Here is a 20,775-nt window from a genome sequence, read left to right on the forward strand (position 1 = left end):
TTTTGAATTTCCATCATTTTTTTCACAGTAAGATCGTGACTCATGCTTTTTCAAGAATTCAAATAAATGTAATTAATAAAGAAGCGATTATTATCGAGGACATCTTTGCTGTATACATATACATAAGGACGTTTGGAAACGCATTAACGTCCAGATTTGAAAAAATGCATCGATGCCTGACGTAACCTGTAGAAATTAATGTTGTAAATTTCAGGCAATCAACTTCTTAAATACTTATTCCTTCATGTTCCATCTGTTTTTTATGATCTTTTGAAAGTGAAATTTGTAGTTAGAACCGGGATTTTAATTAACCAAACGAGATTTAATTGTATACTTTAAATTTCTATAATGACAAGTTTTTAGCATCACTGAATTTCAACACTTTGGTTCAAAAATATATCTTATTCAAATATTATAGTCGATTTCTTAGAAGAATTGAAAACCCATTACGTCACTCAATAAGATGAGTTTTCTAAGAATAGCAACATGATGTAATCTGTATCACAATTACTATTTGCGGATTTATTTTTTTATTGCAAGGACCGAAGTTGTTTCATCTTCGTTATAAAAAGTCAATTTCAAGTAATAATATCTTTAGATGTTATAGACCGTAAGAAATCTTAACCCAAAAGTAATCAAAATCGAAATGAATCTTTTCATTTTGGTTTTTTAGCAACACGTTTTCCGTCATTTCATGGCGAACCGCACGGATCGACGTCGTCAATCGGCGACCCACCATTCGCTTTTGCTTTCTACCTACTAACTTTACCTCCACCTTTTCGACTCGAAACGAACCGCCCGCCGGTGATCTCAACATTCAGTCAACCTACGAACCTTCGCGGTGGTAGATCCGCATCAAAAATCATCGGTTCGCATTCTCGCGTATCGTTACCAGTACCATCTAATGGAAAACGGTGTCCATTAAAACATGAGCAAACCTCCACCACCGTACACAAACGAACATCTTGAAACAATCGGACGACGAAAACGTTGAAACGAAAAGTGATAATAATACGTGGTTGCGCCGCGAAACATGGACAGGTGATCTATGTGCGGTTGAAAAAAGAAAGAGTTTGGAAGGTCAAAACGAAAGACTGAGATTAGCTTCATTATTATTATTTTTCGCTGAAGTGTTTTTGGAAAATCTGTGATCAATAAAAATTAAGTCAAAATTAAAAGCAGAAATTTAAAAAGTTAGTGTCGTCGATAATTTTAAGATTTTTGAAAGGTGAGTGAAGGCCTTTTTAAACATTTTTCGTTGTGTTAATTTTTGTAATAATTCAAAAATTAATATTTATTATAGTTGTCATCACAAGAGTTAGAAAACATTCTTACATAATTTGTTATGCATCGTGAAGTGTAACGTTTTTTAAGATGATTTCCTTAAAATTGATGATGAAAAAAGCTTTGTCCTTGTAGTTATATAAATAAAATCAGGAAATACTATCAAAAAAAAAATTAACTATGTTATTTGTATGCAGTCACAAATTGGTGTTTTTTTCCACAATTTTGTGTAGTCGTGGCTTCTTTGTATCAAAAGATATTAATCTTATAAGCATAAGTCTTGATCAGTTTGGGTTTGTCATCTTTTGATAATATCATTTGAGTTGATGTAGATAAAGATCATTTCCTGGTCTTTCTAAATTGAGACGATTATTTATGTAAACGAGACTCATCTCTTGTATTCAGTATTTTCGAATAGATAAAAAGGAAGTCTGTAATTTAGTCCATCCTGTTAACAGTATAAGAGGAAATCCTTTCTTATGGATGACTTCGTATCGATAACTTCAAACATATTGTACATACATGAATATCACAAGGATTTACTGTAAATTTCCTAATCCAGAATATTTCAACGTTAATCAGATTACAACGATTAGTTCAAAAATTGCTGTAAATATTTATGTCGCGCAGTCTGGATTATTCAAGGTTGTCCACACCCCGACAACCCATTCCATATTTGGCTGGTATTTGCGTGACCCACTTGGTGTCGTCACATCTGCGACTCTGAAAAATTATCTGAGATCGCAGACAACTGACCACTTTCTATTTCTTTTACAGGATCACCGCCATTCAACAGAAAAAAAAATTACCGATCGTCATGATGCATCGAGAACTCGCCGTCGTTTTGACGACCATCGTTTTGGTAAGTTCTGCGACCTACTTCAATCTAGGGGCCACTTTCAGAAAGAATTTCGAAACACTTTCGATTAGTTCATATTGCATAACGGAAAAAGATCATAAAAATTACGTATGTGCATTGAAAAGATGAATCAATATAAGATTATTACGGTTGATGTGAAAATATAACCATTTTATGTTTTATCAACGTTAATTACGTTAGATAAGTGGATAATTCATATTGATAGATTTAACCTTTGGTTATAAAAACTCCGTTATACAACGTTATTTATAAACAGTAAATGAAAAAAGTATTAAAAAAATCATGTTACTAAGAAATTTCTTAAATGTGTTAAAATAAGCTGAATAGAAATTCTTTATTTGAACGAGCTTGGTTTTGTTAAACCAAGTAATTAATTCCTACAATAAAACCGTTACCTCACACCGTCCGCACAGTGTGCAGTGTTACGGTCCATATTGGATGGCGATACCTTGGACACAATTTCGAAATGGATTACGAAACAATATCCGCTTACGATACAATATTGCAGTAGATATTGTTGACGTTTAAGATTTGTGATGTGAAATATAATTAAAACGTCTCTATTACACGTTACATCTCATTAAAATGAATATTCTTCAATTCTAAGAGTGGAATCTATATAACGATGTTGATTGAACCTTACATACTCTAGCTTATAAAACTTTCACGCTGCTCAACTATTGATTTGAAATCTTGGATATAACTCATAGAGATATTGCCTTCTATGTAAAATAAACTAAATTATTACATCGGCAATGTTGTTTTCGTTCCACTCTCTCTAGAAATGAAAAAAATAACATAATGAAATACTTCATGAATATCAGAAACACTTCTTTTAATTGAACAAAAGTGTTAAGAATTTATGTGAATCAGTTCAAATTAGATTTCTTTTCGGTTTTGTTAAAAGAAAAACCTATTCTCCATTGTTGGGAGTAAATTAATGATTGTGTTGCAGACGGTTAATTCGCTTTTCGTGCGGGAAGTTTTAAAATGAAGTGCATGCACGAACACGTCTCGTAGTAACACATTCGGAAGATTGGTGATAGAGTGCCACCTCCTTATACCATTTTCGTTTTACAGGTTTGCACGCACACTGCCATATACGCTGCCAACATCCCAGTGTCGACGACAAGTAAGTAGTTATTTAGAGATGTAGTTCTCGACCTCCGTCGCAGACTAACAAGAAATCTAGGCTAGTAAAAGTTGATTACTCTTAGGTAATTTAACATTTCCACCTTGTCTATTGTTTCCTTGAAAAATTAAGATATATTTTCTTCACATAAATCATCTTTTTTTATCATAAAGTGTACCATAAAAAAAATTATAATTATAAAATTATAAGGACCACACAAAAAAGGATCGGATAAGGTCTCTTAAAGAATTGGTGGTTTGCAAAATCAAAATGATCTTGTTAGTGGGAAAAACATTTTGACCATTTGGTTATTTGAAAATTATTATACCACTTGTAATGTTAGAATTTTAGATTTATTTAAATTTATTTATCTCTAACCAGATACGAGAATAAACAGTTTGTAAACAGGAAAGGTAAGGTTCATATAACAAACAAACAAGCGCTGTCGCAAACATTGTAATTCCTCCAATTTTATCTATTTACCTATTATTTTAATAATTACAAGGCTTTTCATCTAGAGTAGGTAAGCAAATAAAGTATGCATCACTTAAGTGGCTCTCACTGAGTCTTCTCTTACATTGTTAATCATGAGTTAAATGAAACAACTACGCTATCTACAACGTATCCTCTTTGCAATTCCTTCCCTCATAATAATCTTTGGTTATAGGAGGAAAATCATAAATTGGTTCTCGATAATCTTCTAAGGGACCGCCTATGATCACGACTACATTAATTGCCTCATTGACCAACCGCTGTTTTTTTTTATGTGTTGATATTTACTAGAAAATGAAGATATAGTGTTAAATATATTTTTTGTTGAAATAAATATAAAAATAATTACAGTTGCTGTAATTTGTGGTTTCATGATGATAGTAGAAAGATGGAAATCTTAGATTTGATTACAACTGAGATTAATATGGAGTTCATGTTGAAATAATTTTACAAATATTTTTGTAACCAACTACAAAATCACATTTTCTTTGTTGGTCTCTCTCTTTGTGCGCTCGAGTATCTTTTTTTATAGTGTACAGAACAAAGACATTTCATATGGCAAGGTGTTCACAATAATGACTTCTGATATATTATTAGTAAGCTGATAGACCAGAGATCTTTTACGACTGATTTTCGTTATTTTCAATAATGTTTCGGAAGAGTCTAAATTTGAAGTTTTGAAAAACGAAAAACTGCAACAAAGTGGACTGATATCATTGGACCTATTGCGTTCTGATTAATATAAACATGTACGGAATGACCTACTAAATACGATAAGTACACCAATCCAAATTTGGCAAAGGAATACAAATATTAAGCGTTTTTGAACATCACTACATTTTTGCAATGGATCGCTTGTTCCCAGCTTTTTTCTGCGATACATTGCATCTACTACAATATGGCCTTCTTAGGTCCCGAACATAAGAAGAGGGACAAGACCAGCTGCGATAACTTTAGAGGAATCACGCTCTTAAACGCCGCATATAAAGTACTGTCAAATGTGATTTATGAGAGAATAAGATAGTATGTCCAGGACATACTGGCTGAATACCATCTTCATTTTCATCATTAGTCAAGTAATGGAAAAATACTATGAGTGTGATACTGACCTGCACTGTATATCCATAGACTTTAGAAGGGCCTTTGACAACATACAAAGAACCAGACTAGACGAAGGTGGCACCACAGCCAACCTAAACTTTACATAGTTACGTACTACATAGTTTTTAGTATTTACATAGTTAGAGGGGGAGTATCTGTGGCTGCACCACAGCCAACCTTAACTTTAAATTGTAACCATGTAATTAGTAACTATGTAAATATTTTTATATTGATGTACACATTTGTTTTGATATTAACAAAAGTTTTTCAATTCATAATCGTTGTACTCTCTAAATCCTTCCATGGTAACAATGGAGGGCTCCAGAGTCGTGGTAGTGGTATAGGAGAAAATACCTGATAAATTCGGGATATGGACTGGTGTAAGACAAGGAGATGATTTGTCGGTGCTGATGTTCAATATTTCCTTGCAGTCTTCTATTGTTGGTCTTGAAAATAGAGGCAATATAATAACGAAATCGCGGTAGTCGATCGTAGAGATTCCCGAATATGTTACATATGTTAAAAAGAAAAGAACCGAATTTCGAATTTTTTTTTGATAAAGATGTTTTACACCTTTTATGTCATCATACCAACAATTACTGCAGGCAAAACAACCGTCCTGCAGATATAACAGTAGAGGAAATACAGTGCTGCATTGGTGTTTTGATGGTTAGTGGTTATGTTAGGGTGCCAAAACGATATATGTACTGGGAGACTGCTGAAGACTGTCATAATGAATTAATTAGTTCAGCAATTTCACGAGACAGGTTTACATATATAATGTAAAATATTCATTGCTGCGACAATAACGCTCTCAATAAAAGCGATAAGTTTGTCAAAATGAGGCCACTATTCAATGCTATGAGTCAGCGATTTATGCTGTTTTCTCCAACTGAAGAGAGTTACTGCATCGATGAAGCTATGGTCCCGTATTATGGACGTCACCCAACTAAGCAGTTTATACGTGGAAAACCTATACGTTGGGGATATAAATTTTGGGTGGGATCAACTAAACTAGGATATGTGACATGGTTTGAACCATATCAGGGATCATTCTCACAGCAACATGTCGATTCTTATAAAGACTTGGGATTAGGACCTGGTGTAGTTTTACGCTTTGAGGATGCTATGCGAGAATCAAAACCGCACATGCATTTTCATTTCTACTTTGATAACTTTTTTACGACCCTTCCATTATTGGATGTACTTTCTCAGAGAGGTGTAAAAGCTACAGGTACTGTGAGGGAGAATAGACTCGGTTCGTGCCCTATACGCTCGTCAAAGATTTTAAAAAAAGAGAAGAGAGGCAAATTTGAAACTTCCTATGGTGTGTCAAATACTGCTAAAGTATTTGTATGCAATAAGTGGAATGATAACAACGTAGTTTCTATATCTAGTAATGCTTGTTCCTCTGAGCCGGTTCGTCAAATAAAGCGGTATTCTCAGAAAGAGAAGAAGAATATCCAAATCGATCGGCCACATGTGATAAAATGTTACAATGCTAATATGGGAGGGGTTGATCGTTCAGAGAATCTCCATACGAGGCAAGAAATGGTACTTTCCTCTCATTACCCATTGTATTGATATGGCAGTACAGAATGCCTGGCAGATTCATAGAATGCAAAGAGGAAAAATGGATCAACTTACATTCAGAAGAGCTATTGCAACCAATATTCTGGAAACTTACAAAAGGCCACCTAAAAGAGGACGCCCAAGATCATCAAATAATGAGCATGCTTATTCTAGATACGATAGGATCGACCATGTAATTATATATCAAGAAAAGCAAACAAAATGTGGCAATTGCCACAAAAAAGTGCAATTTAGGTGTGAAAAATGTGATATTGGGCTGCACCCCAAAGACTGTTTTAAGGCGTATCACACTCAATAAAATAATTTTTGAAATGTGTTATTCATTTTAAAATATAATATGTTAATTTTGGATTTGTGTCATTTATTTATGTTTTAAACCTATTGGTATCCTATATTACTAGTGGCCTTTTAAAAGTACCACGTTTTTCTCAAAATTTTGTAATTTAAAAAATTTTAAAAAAATAAACATGTGTAAATCTGATTATTATAAACTATAATTAACCATATCTACAAATAATATCATTTTCTTTTTTACCAAAAAATAAATCCGTAGAAAGAACCGTCAATAAGTTTGACACGTATAAGCAGGTGCATAACTATGATACTAGGAAAAATAGCGATCTGATACCCAAATATACACGATTAACAAAATGCCAGAAAAGTGTGAACGCGTTGTCGGTGAAATTTTTTAATAAATTGCTATTACACGTCCTTCAGTTGCCATTGGAGGGTTTTAAAGAGTATATTAAACAAGCTCTTGTTACAAGGGCGTACTACTCGACCGCCGAATATATGAGTGACAGTCTTGAGATGATTTCCACCTTTAGCACTTAATGTACTCTATTGTAATCTTATGTAATTTTGTATGTTATTTTTTTTTTTATTAATATGACACTGCATAATATATGTAAAATTTGACAAGTGTGAACATATTGTATTGTACGTGTAACACAATCAAGATTATGAAATGACCAGAAGTTACGGGAAGTTTGTAGAGATATCTACTGACATTGAAAGAGCAGCCAAAATCAAAACAAATATATGAAGATGGCACGAAATGAATGGAGAGGAAAACCTGAAAATATAACCATAGACGAGAATTCCTTCGAGAATGTTCAGATATTCCAATATCTAGGCATATAATACGTACTTGTACAAATTATTGCACTAACTGCATATATTTCACTGTACACAGTTAGTACTTATAGTTTGAGTTATGGCTATATCAAATGAAAACTCTATACACTTCAAAGATTATCTGATTAAAAGGGTAACCTCTGTCTGACAATTTTGGCAATTTTATTTTAATGTCTAAGTCATTTTGTATATTTATTTCTTTCTTTACTTCTTTAAGCCAATCTAGCTTACCTCTTCTGGAACTAATATAAACGTAACAATACATTTTTGAAAACGTGGATTCATTACGTTTGATTAATTCCCACCAAAATCTATCAGTTTGGTAATTAATTGATAGCGAAACCTATTTTTTTTCTAATTCGTGAAAGTATTGCAATAAATTATAATTCATTGTAATAACAGAGCTTACCAAACTGCACGAATTCCCGGTTATTTCCAATTATCCTGTAGATTTTGCCGGTCGATTATTGGAGTGTGTTAGCTATTCCGCCAATGAAACACTTTCTACAGACAGATTTAATAGATTGAATGCATTTCGCGGGGAGATTTCGTTTCCCTTCCCATGACATTGGCCTCGTGTAGAAATTTTCTAAGAATTTAATTGATGGGATAGATATTACCCATTGTATTAATAATCTTAAATGTTGAATCGCCTTTCTTTTGAGAAAGCTTTTCTTCTTTAATTTCAATTTCTATTCATTTCATTAATTTTATACTTACAAGATTTTAATGATTTTGCAAATTATGTAATTCTATTGGTTATAACTAACAACCTGTTTTAAGAGTCACATTATACTAAAATCTTAATGTTTTACTTTCTACTTCAATTATCTCTAATAGCTACGACATTACCCAACAACATCTAACGTTAACACAAATTAACCTTCCTTACGTGCATAAAACGTAGAATATAAAATAAGAAAAAAATCGTTTCGTTCGCCCACTTTGAGTGCTACAAAATAAACCGCTAAAAGTAAAAGTTAACACAGCAAGCGACGACGTTAACGTTTGCTCTTCCACTTTAAGTTTTCCACGAACAAGATAAACGTTTACGTTTAAATTTCTTGGAAATTTTTCTTTGAAGGGTGATTGTCCTGTGAATATTTAATTGGTACTTTAAAGAATGTATGCGTTGACGAACTGTAATGTTACTATGCTTACTCACCTTTACTACATACGATTTTTTACTACGTTTTTTTGTTACAGGTACACAGGATGTGACGACGGAACCGGATGTGTCATCGGAATCAGACGTGAAGATTGACTGCAATAACGACGAAATCGTGGTTAGCATCTCGACGAATACCGCACGTTTCAACGGGATGATTTATCCTGATGGATTAACGAAAACTAGTCCTTGTTTTGGCGAATATATTGATGCATCCGTTCCGGTTAAATACAAACTACCATTAAGAGCTTGTAATACAATGAGTATAGACAGGGTGAGTGACTTCTTTAAAAAAATCCATTGTGATGATGGTAAATTCGGAGAACGAAAAGATAATTTTAGTCTAAGTATCTTTTCCCATGCGGTTCGTGGGTTTGCATGTTTTGTGTATGGAGGCAATTTACCGCAAATTGGAGCTTATGCATAATAATGTTAATTCCTGCAAAAGGAAGTGTTTTTTTTTCTTTAACTGTTTTAGTAACTACTAACGGAATATATGGCAGAAATTATGCGTGAAATATGAATATAAAATAAACTCAATATATATCTAAGCACTCCCAAATGTCATCTTATGAAAGGTTATTAAGAATTTTTCAATGTAAAAATATTTTATGAAATGTCTGGTCGTGCAAAGACAATAAAAGGTCAATTTGAGACCATCACCATCTGCTTATTTTTCTTGTTGGATTATTTGCTGATCGTGGAGAATGACCTTGATTAAAACAAAACGTGGTTATACTCGGTTTTGAGAAACTGGAATACAACAACCTTGATGACGTGATTTGTAATTAATTATAATCAATAAATGGGCATCAAAAAATAAATAATAAAAGTTAATTTGCGATGGAAAATTGTTTTTACGGTCGCTTTCTTTGCGCTTAAACGGAAACTGTTTAATGTTCAACAAGGAAAGAGGCACAATTAATAAAATTTATGTTCGCTTTTTCCTCCTGGCAAGTCAAGCGAACATCCTGTTTTTATGAACCGTTCTGGGAGGCTGATGTGTTAGAAGAAATTATTATCGTTCATAATTTACACAATTAGTTCTATTTTCTTGCATTTCTAATCTATTCTAACACAATTTATTAAGTATCTGAGAAAATTTAATTTATTAATTATGTTTTAATATTGTACAATTCATTTTACGTGACATTTGAGTGCTCAACAAATCACAATAATTAGCGTAGGTTAAATAGGCTTGCCAAAACGGTAATATTGTCCCACGCAAGGTTTCAATTTGTGCAACGCATGGTTTAAAGACAGACACGTGCATTTTTATTCTCAAAAGAAACATCTTTAACAAGTAGTGTCGAAGATCACTTTCTTCAGTAGAGTGTTAACTAATCTTAGGTCGTTCCAAGAAGAATGAACTCCAACTTTCCCCTATTGTTTTCCTCGCCAGCAAACTCTACTCTTAAATTTACGACCACATTAAGTTACACAAATTTAAATTAGTATTTCCGCCGCAAATTTTTAATAAAGATGTGTCTTTAGATGTTCACGTTTCTCGATTATCGATAATAGCCAAGGTCAATAGACACTCCATGGAAAATCCTTTAGCGGCGAGGCAGCAATCGTAGGTCGTAGCCCTCCGTCGATGGTTGGCACACGTACTTTTTTAAAAAACCCGCAGCAACGCGGAATTTAGAAAAAAAGAACTCCAACCCGAAGAGTTGCAGAACCGGTCCGGCGCCAGCAATTGCATATTGAGGCAGCCGGTGTGGCACAAAGAGGTTGAAGGACTCCTACAGGTCCTTTATACTTTCTGGAGCGATCCTATAATTTATCATTTAAAGAAAACGGCACGCCGATTTTTAATGATATCTTCTCAAAACCGAAGATTTTTTGCTTTTCTTACATACCGAAGCAGAAGTAATACATTTTTGACACACTTACTTTTTTGAAAAACCCGCAGCAACGCGGAGTTTATAAAAAAAGAACTCCAACCCGAAGTGTTGCAGAAATAGTCCGGCGCCAGCAATTGCATATTGAGGCAGCCGGTGTAGCACAAAGAGGTTGAAGGACTCCTACAGAGTCCTTTATACCTTCTGGAGCGATCCTATAATTTATCATTTAAAGAAAACGGCGGTATTTTAATGATATCTTCTCAGAACCAAGGATTTCTTGTTTTTCTTACACACCGAAGCAGAAGTAATACAATTTTTGCTAGAAAAAACTAGTTTGAACAAGTTTTCTTCTTCTTTAACTTCTTCATTTTTATTCGATCGATCAACGAACTCCATTGGGTTCGTCGTCTTTGCGGTTGAAAGTAAAATAGATTTCAATAACTTAATAAGGAAATGATATAAAGTGGTTACGCGCAATATTTTTTTTCTATATTCTAAAACCATTGACAATCAGAAGGCGTGGTAGCATTTGTGAAACTAGCTCTAACTCGGACCCGCTTTAGACGAGATAAACTACTGTTAATTTGATATTTCGTTTGGCCAACTTTCACTACTGTGTCTTTCTAACTTAAGTCACGTAACCCGTTATTAAAACGAATTGTGTTCAGAGTTATAGCAAGTCATAAATTTCAAAATTTAATATATTGCAAATCAAAAGATTGCGCCATAAATTGTTCGAGGTTCATCTTAGTTTATGTGCTCTATTATCATGATTGTAACAATCACTTGACGAACGCAACGTCCTATTTTCTGCGAAACTCACGTAAATTGATGAATGTGTCCTTGGCAAGAATGCGCTGCTTTACACAGGTTATTACTTCTATAATTAAAGTTGTTAGGGTCGGTCGTTATTAACTTAATGATGCGTTTCTCTTTAAAATCAACAAATCACTTCAAATATGGATATTAACAATTTATGTATTCTACACAACAAAATTGAATTTCTTGGCTTATTCCTAATATTCAAGAAAAGAGTGATTATAAACTTTCTCTTTCTCTTAGCGACAGCATTCATATTAATTTTAATTAAATACTTAAAATTTAAATGTTAAAACGTAATCTTAGAAATTGTACATAACATAAATTTGCACTTTCTCTAAAACTAATAAAAGTTGTCTTTGTGGCAAATATAAAAAGAAAATGGAAAAAACAGAAATAGAATAAAACAACCTTGCAAAATTCCCACAAAGGTGGGAGTTCTTACTTTTGGAGATGAAGGTGTGTAAGATTCGTCGTCAGAACCAACGAAAAGTTGTAGTAATAACCGATCTCGTTGACCTTTCTGGAACCCACGTCCGGCCTTCGCTATCATTTCGTACGTGTCCGCTTGAAAGTAAAATTGAGTAGGTAGATCAAAGCTTGTTGCATACAGAGTATAAAAATTGTAATAACATACTGTACACGTGTTAATGAAGCTATAATTTTTTTAATCAAAACTAAATCAGCCGTACAAAAGTTAAATTGTACAAAAGCTCTTTTTAATGACGTAAAAACGGTTATGTCAAAACAACTCCTTATAATCAACGTTAAAGGCAATGTGGCAGATGGCTTAATATAATACTTATTGAAAAGCAAATTGTAATCTGTAAAATGATGTTTAAATTATTTGAACATCTGGTGTTTTGTATAAAGAAGATTGGTATGTTTAGAAATAATTTAACTGGAAACACATTAGAAGATTAAAAAATTAATCATAATTGTGTTAATATTGACAAAAACAAATTATTACTTTGTTAATTTTATAGTCTTAACATTTTTCGATTTTCGCAATATGTGGGAACAACTTCTTAAATTCTTACGAACAATGATAGTTTAACGTTTCTAAACCTTGAAATTGGCCGCTGTTACTCTTTATTGTTAGAATATAGGTTTATTTATTGTAAGTCAAGGAGGTTATTTTGCTGCAATCTAACGCATTGTGTTATTTCCAAGAAACGTGGTCCATTGATTCCTGCTACTAACACTGCACACCAAGTCGTAGTGACTTTCTGCTACATTGCTGTTTAAATGACAATGAGGGTAATCATTTGTTATAAATAGGATTACATCATTTTGATTGTGGTTTAAATGTGATTAACATTTACAAAAACCGTTGGAAGATCTACTAAGCACTTAAAATTCTTTATAAACGTAGTATTTAACTAGGTCGTACCCTCTGATATCTCTCATACTAGTTTTGAAATGTTTGAGACTTAGATTCCGTATCAGATTGAGGCTTTTTTGATTCTGGCGAATATGTCGATTCTTCGCTTTCCAAGCCCTTTTGTCAGCCATTTCATGTTTCTTGCCCTCCAATTGACCTTTCACTTAGTATTATGTGATCTCATCACTAATACCGTCTCACACATTGTTTATTTATTAGCCTCAACCTTAATACAAAAAGACAAGCCAGGCTTTGCAATTATTGTATTTGTAAGATAATCGTTTTATTATAAATGGACATCACACGTTAACACCAATTGCACGACTGCTGATTTTTTTGGGTAATAATTTGTTGAGGGATTTGTAGAAGGGCCTAGATTTCAGATATAAAATTTCAATTCACTTGCTTTATCATACGAGACAGTTTATTGGAAGAAATTAGTTAGTAATTTAGTTCTGTACACTATTTTTGTTATAAGCAAACTCCAATTTGGATGTTTGATCTTGTCATTCTCAGTTGAATTTGACTTTACTGCACCTAGACGGAATGCACGTCGTTCTATTTTATGTATCTTCAGGTAACATGTGTGCGGTCCTGAGATTGTCGATTGCATATTCTACAATGATGTCTTGTTGATTCCCAAAGATTTCGATACATCCCGCTATTTCTAATTGGATGGAATTAATTTGCTTTTTTGACACTGTTATTTAGGGATGATTTTTACATTATCTCACTGTCTGGAATAATACCCACATATCTAGCTTCATTAGACAAGCTCCTTCAGTGCAATGACGTTCTAGAATTACCGATTTTTCGCTTCCATGTGGAAAAAATTAGGTTTGTCTTTTTCGACAAATTCGATCTGTCACACCAGTTACATTGTCTCAATCGTCAGCATAACTCGCAATGAATAAGATGGCCTTTAATTAGTTCTGTAGTAAGACTCCACAAAAATCATTAGGGTATCCTGTGTCTTTTTAAGAGTTTTATTATCAGTCCTCAATTTAATGTTTCTTGGTGCTCTACCTCATTAACCATTTGAGTTTAACCAAACAACGCAATTGTGTTCCTCAAATTATGCGTCGAAAAATTCCAGTATATTTCGAACGCTGTGGACAACTAACGGTGTTATCACCTGACTTAAGGGATGCGTTTTCGCACCGCTTGGGACTTTTCGGGATTTTTTGACAGTAGTTTTTCAATACCCGGTTAATCTGCATGAAAGTCCAACGAAGACGATCGCCACATGTATGAAAACTCCCAATGCAGATTCTTTAGAAGTATTCTAAATCATATGCAACATGTAGGTTTTTAAGTTTTGGTGGGCGAAACTGTTTATACTCTTCACCTTTCTTGTCATTCCATTGTATTGTGCACATTGGCGCATCTGCAACACTATTATCGGTTTTGTTGCAGTTCAATTTTATTATCTTATGCCTTAAACTATATTGTAATCACAAAGTCTTATTCGCATTTTAGTTATACATTTTTCAATTAAACCTAAAAAAAATAACTGTATAGATTAATTACAAACGATATATTGAATTACACCTCTTACCAGCTTACAACATAATGAACGTCAGCGTTCTAGAAACCACAGAGATTCTGTTTCACCTCTGCTTTTCTATTTGTGTTACGACATTTCTAAGGTGATTCTTAAATCATTTCCTCCAAGAAAAAAAATTGTAGATAGATAAAATAGTTAAAATCGCAGTTTTGAAACAAAAAAATTTACATATCTTCAAGATTTTTTATGCAATTCGAAAGTTACTAATAAAAACTTGCTAATTTTGATTATTTAACACGTCCTCAACCAAACTCATCGTTTCCTTTACACCTTCTTATTCTTCAATCTTCAGTAATTTGTTTTTTTGCGATGTCTTTGTCCTCGACCGTCCTTCAAACACATCCGTGACGTCACGAGGAGTGTCTGGAAAAGTGTTTTTAACAGTAGTACAACCAAGTATGGTCGGTACTAAAAGTGGGCGGTATGCTTGCGGCTTAAATGCTGTTGAGTCACTTTACTTACATATGTATAAACCAAAAAAAATGTCCCTAAAAAATCGAGCGATTAAAGTGTTCCGTTTCGTTGTTTTCTCGGTTGTCTTCATGGTTATTGTTCAGTCTTCCAGATCGTTGAATGTCGAGACCTTGTCGAATGTCTAATTAAAAAAGCTTTTATTAAGTTGTAAATAGTTATTATTTATAATTTAAGAAAATAAATTATAAAAAATTTCTTCCGGTATAATAAAAAGTAATATTTTTCTTTGTTCCAGGACGATGGTAGTGTTGAATATTACAATACCATTGTTGTACAACCCCATCTTAAACTTGTTACCAATCAAGGAAAAGGTTTCGTTATTAGGTGCTGGTACCAATCAAGAAACAATACGGTTGTTATAAACGAAGGGCCGAAAGTAGAGTAAGTAAACAAATTGTTCACAGTTTCATAACGCTAACATTTTCTTTATAACCAACAAAAAAAAATGTTCTATAATTTTTCGTTCTAATTTCTGTTCAATTCAAACGGTTTAACTTAGAACAGTGAACGGTCACGAGAGAGGCCAACCGTTTCAACGTTAAAGGTATGTTTCGTTAGGAATTTCAATAAGCGTTCAATAATAAACGACCAAATTGCGACCGAAGTTTGATCCCGTGACACCGGGCTAACTGTAAACTCACTCACGCCGCAAGCTATGAGAAGAGAAATGGTAAGAGGAAGCGACGACGGATGACGACGGCGTCGACGTCTACGACGCGCCGTGGGAAACCAAACGCGAAAAAATCAACACCGAAAGAATTCATATTGCTTACACGCCATGTACCGTTAAAGGTGGGATCTATCCCATTGGATTCGAATGGACCACAACTAATGCTATAAGTCGTTTAATTACATTTCGTGAGGTCGCCACATCGTCGTCTCTTCGCCAAAGATTATTTCTTGTTACAGCTACAGCTTCATCATAATTGTAGTACCGTTAGTTTCGGTGATAGGATTTTTTCTCTCTGTGGTTTGATAGAGTGACTTAGCAAACTCTTCTATAACGTTTTCTTTCTCTCTAAGGTGTGGCGAATTCGACTTTCAGTTCCAATAATGTACAGTTATCCTAAAACAAATTAATATCTGGAAATACAGGTGTATAAAAAGTATCCTTGATGATTCGTCGACAAAGTCACATCATAAATAAACAAGTTAATTCTAAAACAATCGATGATCTTAACGTCCTTACGTCGAAGTCAGAGGTTGTTAAAACGTCATTAGCAAGTTTCCAAGCACGTTCGAGGTAACTCAAAGAATCATTGCCTCTTTGACGTAACCGGTCGTTAAGATTCGAGTCACATTGGCCAGAGAAATGCTGAAATGCGCATAGCAAAACCTCTGAACGTGACTTATAATTGTCACATTGAAAATGAGGGAAAACAGTCGTTTTATTATCGAAAAAGCGCTTTCTACTTATATCATAGATATTTATAGATGCTTACCTGTTTCTAAGATAAATAACTTTCACGAACTGCTCTGTAACTCGGATTAACTCAGGAAATAGAATGTACTTGAGTGAAAACGAGTTTATAAATTATAAATGATTAAACAAGTTGATTATTGGTTTTCTTTTCTATTTTCTTAGTTATCTGCAAAGCAACGATTTAGCAAATCCAACATCTTCTATGCCTATGCCTGGTTGTACGATGAGAATATTTTCGGGGGATCCATCAAGACACGAAGTAGCCGAAGCTGTAGATATTGGCGATCCATTATCCTTAGAAATCACTTTAGACGAACAAGACATTTATGGTATAAGAGTAGCAGATTGCTACGTAACAGATGGAATTGGTTCGGGAGAACAGCAACTGATCAACGAAGATGGATGTCCCCTTGATCCTGAAATTATGGGCATGTTTGAGTATTCTGAAGACAAAACTAAAGCTACCGTTCAATTCCAAGCACACAGGTTCCCTTCAACGTTTTCCGTATATTATCAATGCCACGTAAGGCTTTGTTTAATAGCTGACGGTGGATGTGAAATTGCAGCGGTAAGTTAAAAAAAATTCTTCCTTATTGTCGTTGTTAATTTTGACGATGACAAGTCTGTAATTCTTCTGTGTAATACCAGAACCAAAGATGATTGTGGTGACATAACCGTTTATCCTTATCCTTGACGACGTTAAACACCTTATAATTACTTGTTGATTTAACTCTATACAATTTTTCCCCAATACAATCGTTGCTAAACCATAAAACGTTAAAAGGATAGTTGAATTATAGCCTGTGAGATCATACCGATACAACAAAGATATGACGTTATGCGACCTCGAGATCCTCCGCAGTTCTCATCTTAAAATTTTTTTCCGTAATCCTCTTATCCCGTCTACTACAACATCACGAATCTCAATCCCGGCATATAACAGTAAAATGAACCTGTTGGGTTCCCATGGTTCCGAGACACGCCGAACGTCATACAGCAGGACGATTATCATTACTGCTCCAGCACAATACATGACCGAAGAGCTGAAGACCTAACGGTGCTAACTGCAGGTTTCGCGTCACAAAAAAAATAAAACGAAAGAAAGAAAGAGAAAAAACGAACGGGTTGGGAAGTGCCGTCCCGTGGGTCGACCGAGGTCATACCTCTTCGGAAGAAAAATCCCTCGGTGGTGGCCTAAGAGTTACGGATGGAACCCGGCGATGGCCAAGGCCATGTATGGCCGTCAAGACTGGAACCAGTTCCCTTCCACGGCCAACGTATCTTAACCTCGCATCTGCGCTGTTTGTCTTGTATAAGTTCTTCTGTTTTAAGTGGCTACTAAAACGGACACCCGATTCCTAATGGACGTGGAATACTCGTTCCCATCCATGTTTGGTTATCTCCATTTGTTCCTACTTTTTTGTTCTATTTAAGGAAATATCTAAATAAAGCAGAGTTATTACTCATGATGATCTTTTTTTAAAAATTTTTTGATTTAAAATCGATATTGTTTTCAGCCCCAATGTGACTACTCTAATCGCAAAAGAAGGCAAGCTGATGGAGATACGGACACTAGTGAAGGAACTAAAGCTATCATCGAAGTATATAGCGGACTTTACGTAAACGACGCCAACGATTTATCAAAAGGGTCAGATGATTCGGTGTTTAGTGAGAAGGTGAGATTTCTTAACTCAATTTAAATTATTTTTATTCAATTTACACAACGATTTCTACGAGTTTCATTTATTTTTTTTATTTCAAAATTAAAACCAAAATCATTTAACGATTTACGTAATTTAACATTTCGTTTGCGCAAGAATTCATTAACACAATTACCCAATTGCATAAACCACACTATTCCGTCACCTACCTATCAGTATTAAAGCGTTAATCGTTTATAGTACACATTATTAAATTATATTTTACACGAGATTATAGCCAATAAAAGCACTGAGAACTCGAGGGCAAACTGCGGCCGTCAAGTGAAAGCGGTAAAACCTTTTGTTCGGCTTCCTCTCTAGCTCATTTTCCCTTTAATTCAATTTCTTTTTTAATAAAAATAAAACAAAAAATACTTTTTCGACCGTTTTTTACTTTCGAACCATAAATACGGTTTATATTTGTCTTTTAGGTCATAATCGTGTGAACGGTGCGAAAATATGTGGTATTGTACTCGGCTAATTGCTAAACGCTGGGAAACGATCGTTTATTCTTAGATATCATCATCATCTTTTCCACTTTCACCTCAAATACATCTATCGCCAGGATAAAAATCGAAATCTTGTATGTTTTTTTTTATGCGAGAGAAAGAGATAGTGTTAAATCGTTAAGATGCCAATAATTGCACGTGCAAGTATTCCCGTCCCTTTTCTTGATTCTTTAAACGTTCATTCATCGTATCTGTGTAAGAATTTAACTGATGCGGGAGCGGTTTTTATTTAAACATCTGTCACGTTTTGTCCTTGTATTTTGTTAAATGATATTATATTTTTTTTTAATTTTCTGGCTCCAATAGGCTCCAGAAGACAGTATTTGTATATCCCAGAAAAATTTCGCAATAGGAATTTGTATAGCCGGGGTAATTTTAATGTTATGTGCCATCATAGCAATTGGCTGTCTTATGGCGAGAAGACGATCGAAGAAGACTTCGTCGAATCCAAGCAGCTCAATATACAGCGGCCCGTATACGAACACTGCCTACAGTCACAGCAGTTAAGAACGTATAAAGAATAATAAACGCGCAAGTCCCTTCTTGTTTTTCTAGGTGCATACTCAGTAAAATAATCATAATAGATGCGATTTGGTGCCATTCCAAATTTACAACCTATTTTCTTGAAAGTGTTCAGTGTCAACTGCCAACGAACGTTTTTTTGTTTCGAAAAAAATCCGTATACTTGCCGATACGCTTCCGACCTCAATTTAATTAATCAGACTGTCAGAATTTTGACCTCATGTTCCCATTAATTTATAATATTTAAGACGATTTGAATAGAATGTGATTTGTAGTCACGAAAAAAGCAACTCCTGGTGATAATCTTAATAACAACTTTGGTGGCGGGTAATATTATTTGAATCGTTATTGACGAACTTGAATTTAATAAATGTAAATAGCAAACCTTCATCGGTTATGAAGGTTCGTTGATTTTTTATTAAATTCGACGAATTATAATGGAGAGGATAATTTTGCTTCAGTTAAAGCTCAATTATTCCTTGGTTTTGAATCACAATTGCATTTAAAAAACGAATTGGTATAGTGATTTTGTACATATTTTAAAAACGATGAGCAAATAAAATGATAATTATGTAAATGCGTTCTGGTTCTTGACCGCTATATATTTAGGTAATGTTTTGTTACATGATTCATCAACACATAAGGTGCTTACTGTAAACGAAAAATTAAGACGTATTTAACTTGAATTAAAGAAAATTAACATATCCAATTTCAACTACTATAATAAATATAATTATCATCAAGAAATTGTTTTTTTTTTACCTTTCAGAACCCAATCTAGTACAATATTGAATAGTGGTGTTGATAGCATCTTTCCTTTACTCCTATCTTGAATTTCTGTCTTTCCCAAAATTATCCATACTGCAGCTAAGGATATGAATACGATGTATCTATTGGACTCTTAATTATTATGGAAAGAATAATAATAAGCGTTTTATTGTTTACAATTTACAATATTTCTCCAGTACAATATATGTATAGACCCATACTCTTGGCTCTTCGCCCCAATCATCCCCTCTCCCAAAATCTGCTTCCTGTCCATCGCCTCCTCCCTTAGCTCACTACACCTTCTCAGAATGTGTTCCAGCGTCTCCCAATCCTCTCCACACAGCCTACACCACCTCTCCACATCGTTCGCCCAGTACCTGTTCTAACTCTCCTCATTGCCACAGCGGAATCTGACCACCAATCTCTTCCCTTCATCATCCCCCTCCATCAACAGATACTGTGGCAGTTCCTCTGTGGCTTTCTTTTCTGCTGCTGTATGTCCCTGTCCCTGTTTCTCAGTTCTCCCCACTCTTCTGTTGTTGATCCCAGTTAGAAAATATCCCACAGTCCTATAATATCTTTCCCTATATGTCTGCCCATATATCAGCTTCCTCTCCTTAATTTCTCTTCAGCACCCTCCCAGGATCCTGAAATACGGTCTTCCTTCTATCATTTCCTCGTATTTCATAGCTCTTCTCCCAGCCTCCATCCTTACTGCATTCACCTTAACCTCCTCCCTCACTACAAGTGGAGTCTCCCTCGCCAAGTCTCTCGACCTATCTCCAATACCTTCGTTTGTACATCCTTCAGCAATCCTTGTTACCCCCGCGCCATAAAATACCTCTCCAGAGACCGCATCATCTCTACCGCCTCTCTAGCCACGAACACCAAATCATCCGCATACGCCAACGCGTGCACCTTCGTTCTTCCTATCACCACCTCACCTATTTGCTCTCTCCCAAATCTCTTTTCCAA

The 20,775-nt window shown here is 34.6% G+C and overlaps 1 protein-coding gene across 2 annotated transcripts; it reads left to right on the forward strand.

Annotated features, from left to right (window-relative positions):
• Window positions 1-819: 819 nt before the first annotated feature.
• LOC111423838 (zona pellucida domain-containing protein piopio) lies at window positions 820-19,779 on the forward strand. Of its 2 annotated transcripts, none has more exons than XM_023057221.2 (8): window positions 820-1,228; window positions 2,062-2,146; window positions 3,245-3,296; window positions 8,826-9,061; window positions 15,114-15,259; window positions 16,464-16,869; window positions 17,819-17,977; window positions 18,817-19,779. In XM_023057221.2, exons 2-8 carry the CDS (start codon window positions 2,102-2,104, stop codon window positions 19,015-19,017), a joined length of 1,245 nt encoding a protein of 414 aa, XP_022912989.1. In that variant the 5' UTR covers window positions 820-1,228; window positions 2,062-2,101; the 3' UTR covers window positions 19,018-19,779. The 2 variants fall into 2 exon arrangements, with proteins under 2 accessions (XP_022912989.1, XP_022912990.1); XM_023057222.2 differs by lacking the exon at window positions 18,817-19,779 and adding an exon at window positions 18,433-18,580.
• The last annotated feature ends 996 nt before the right edge of the window (window positions 19,780-20,775 follow it).

The sequence above is a fragment of the Onthophagus taurus genome, chromosome 7 (assembly GCF_036711975.1).
Source record: "Onthophagus taurus isolate NC chromosome 7, IU_Otau_3.0, whole genome shotgun sequence".
NCBI classification, from domain to species: domain Eukaryota; kingdom Metazoa; phylum Arthropoda; class Insecta; order Coleoptera; family Scarabaeidae; genus Onthophagus; species Onthophagus taurus.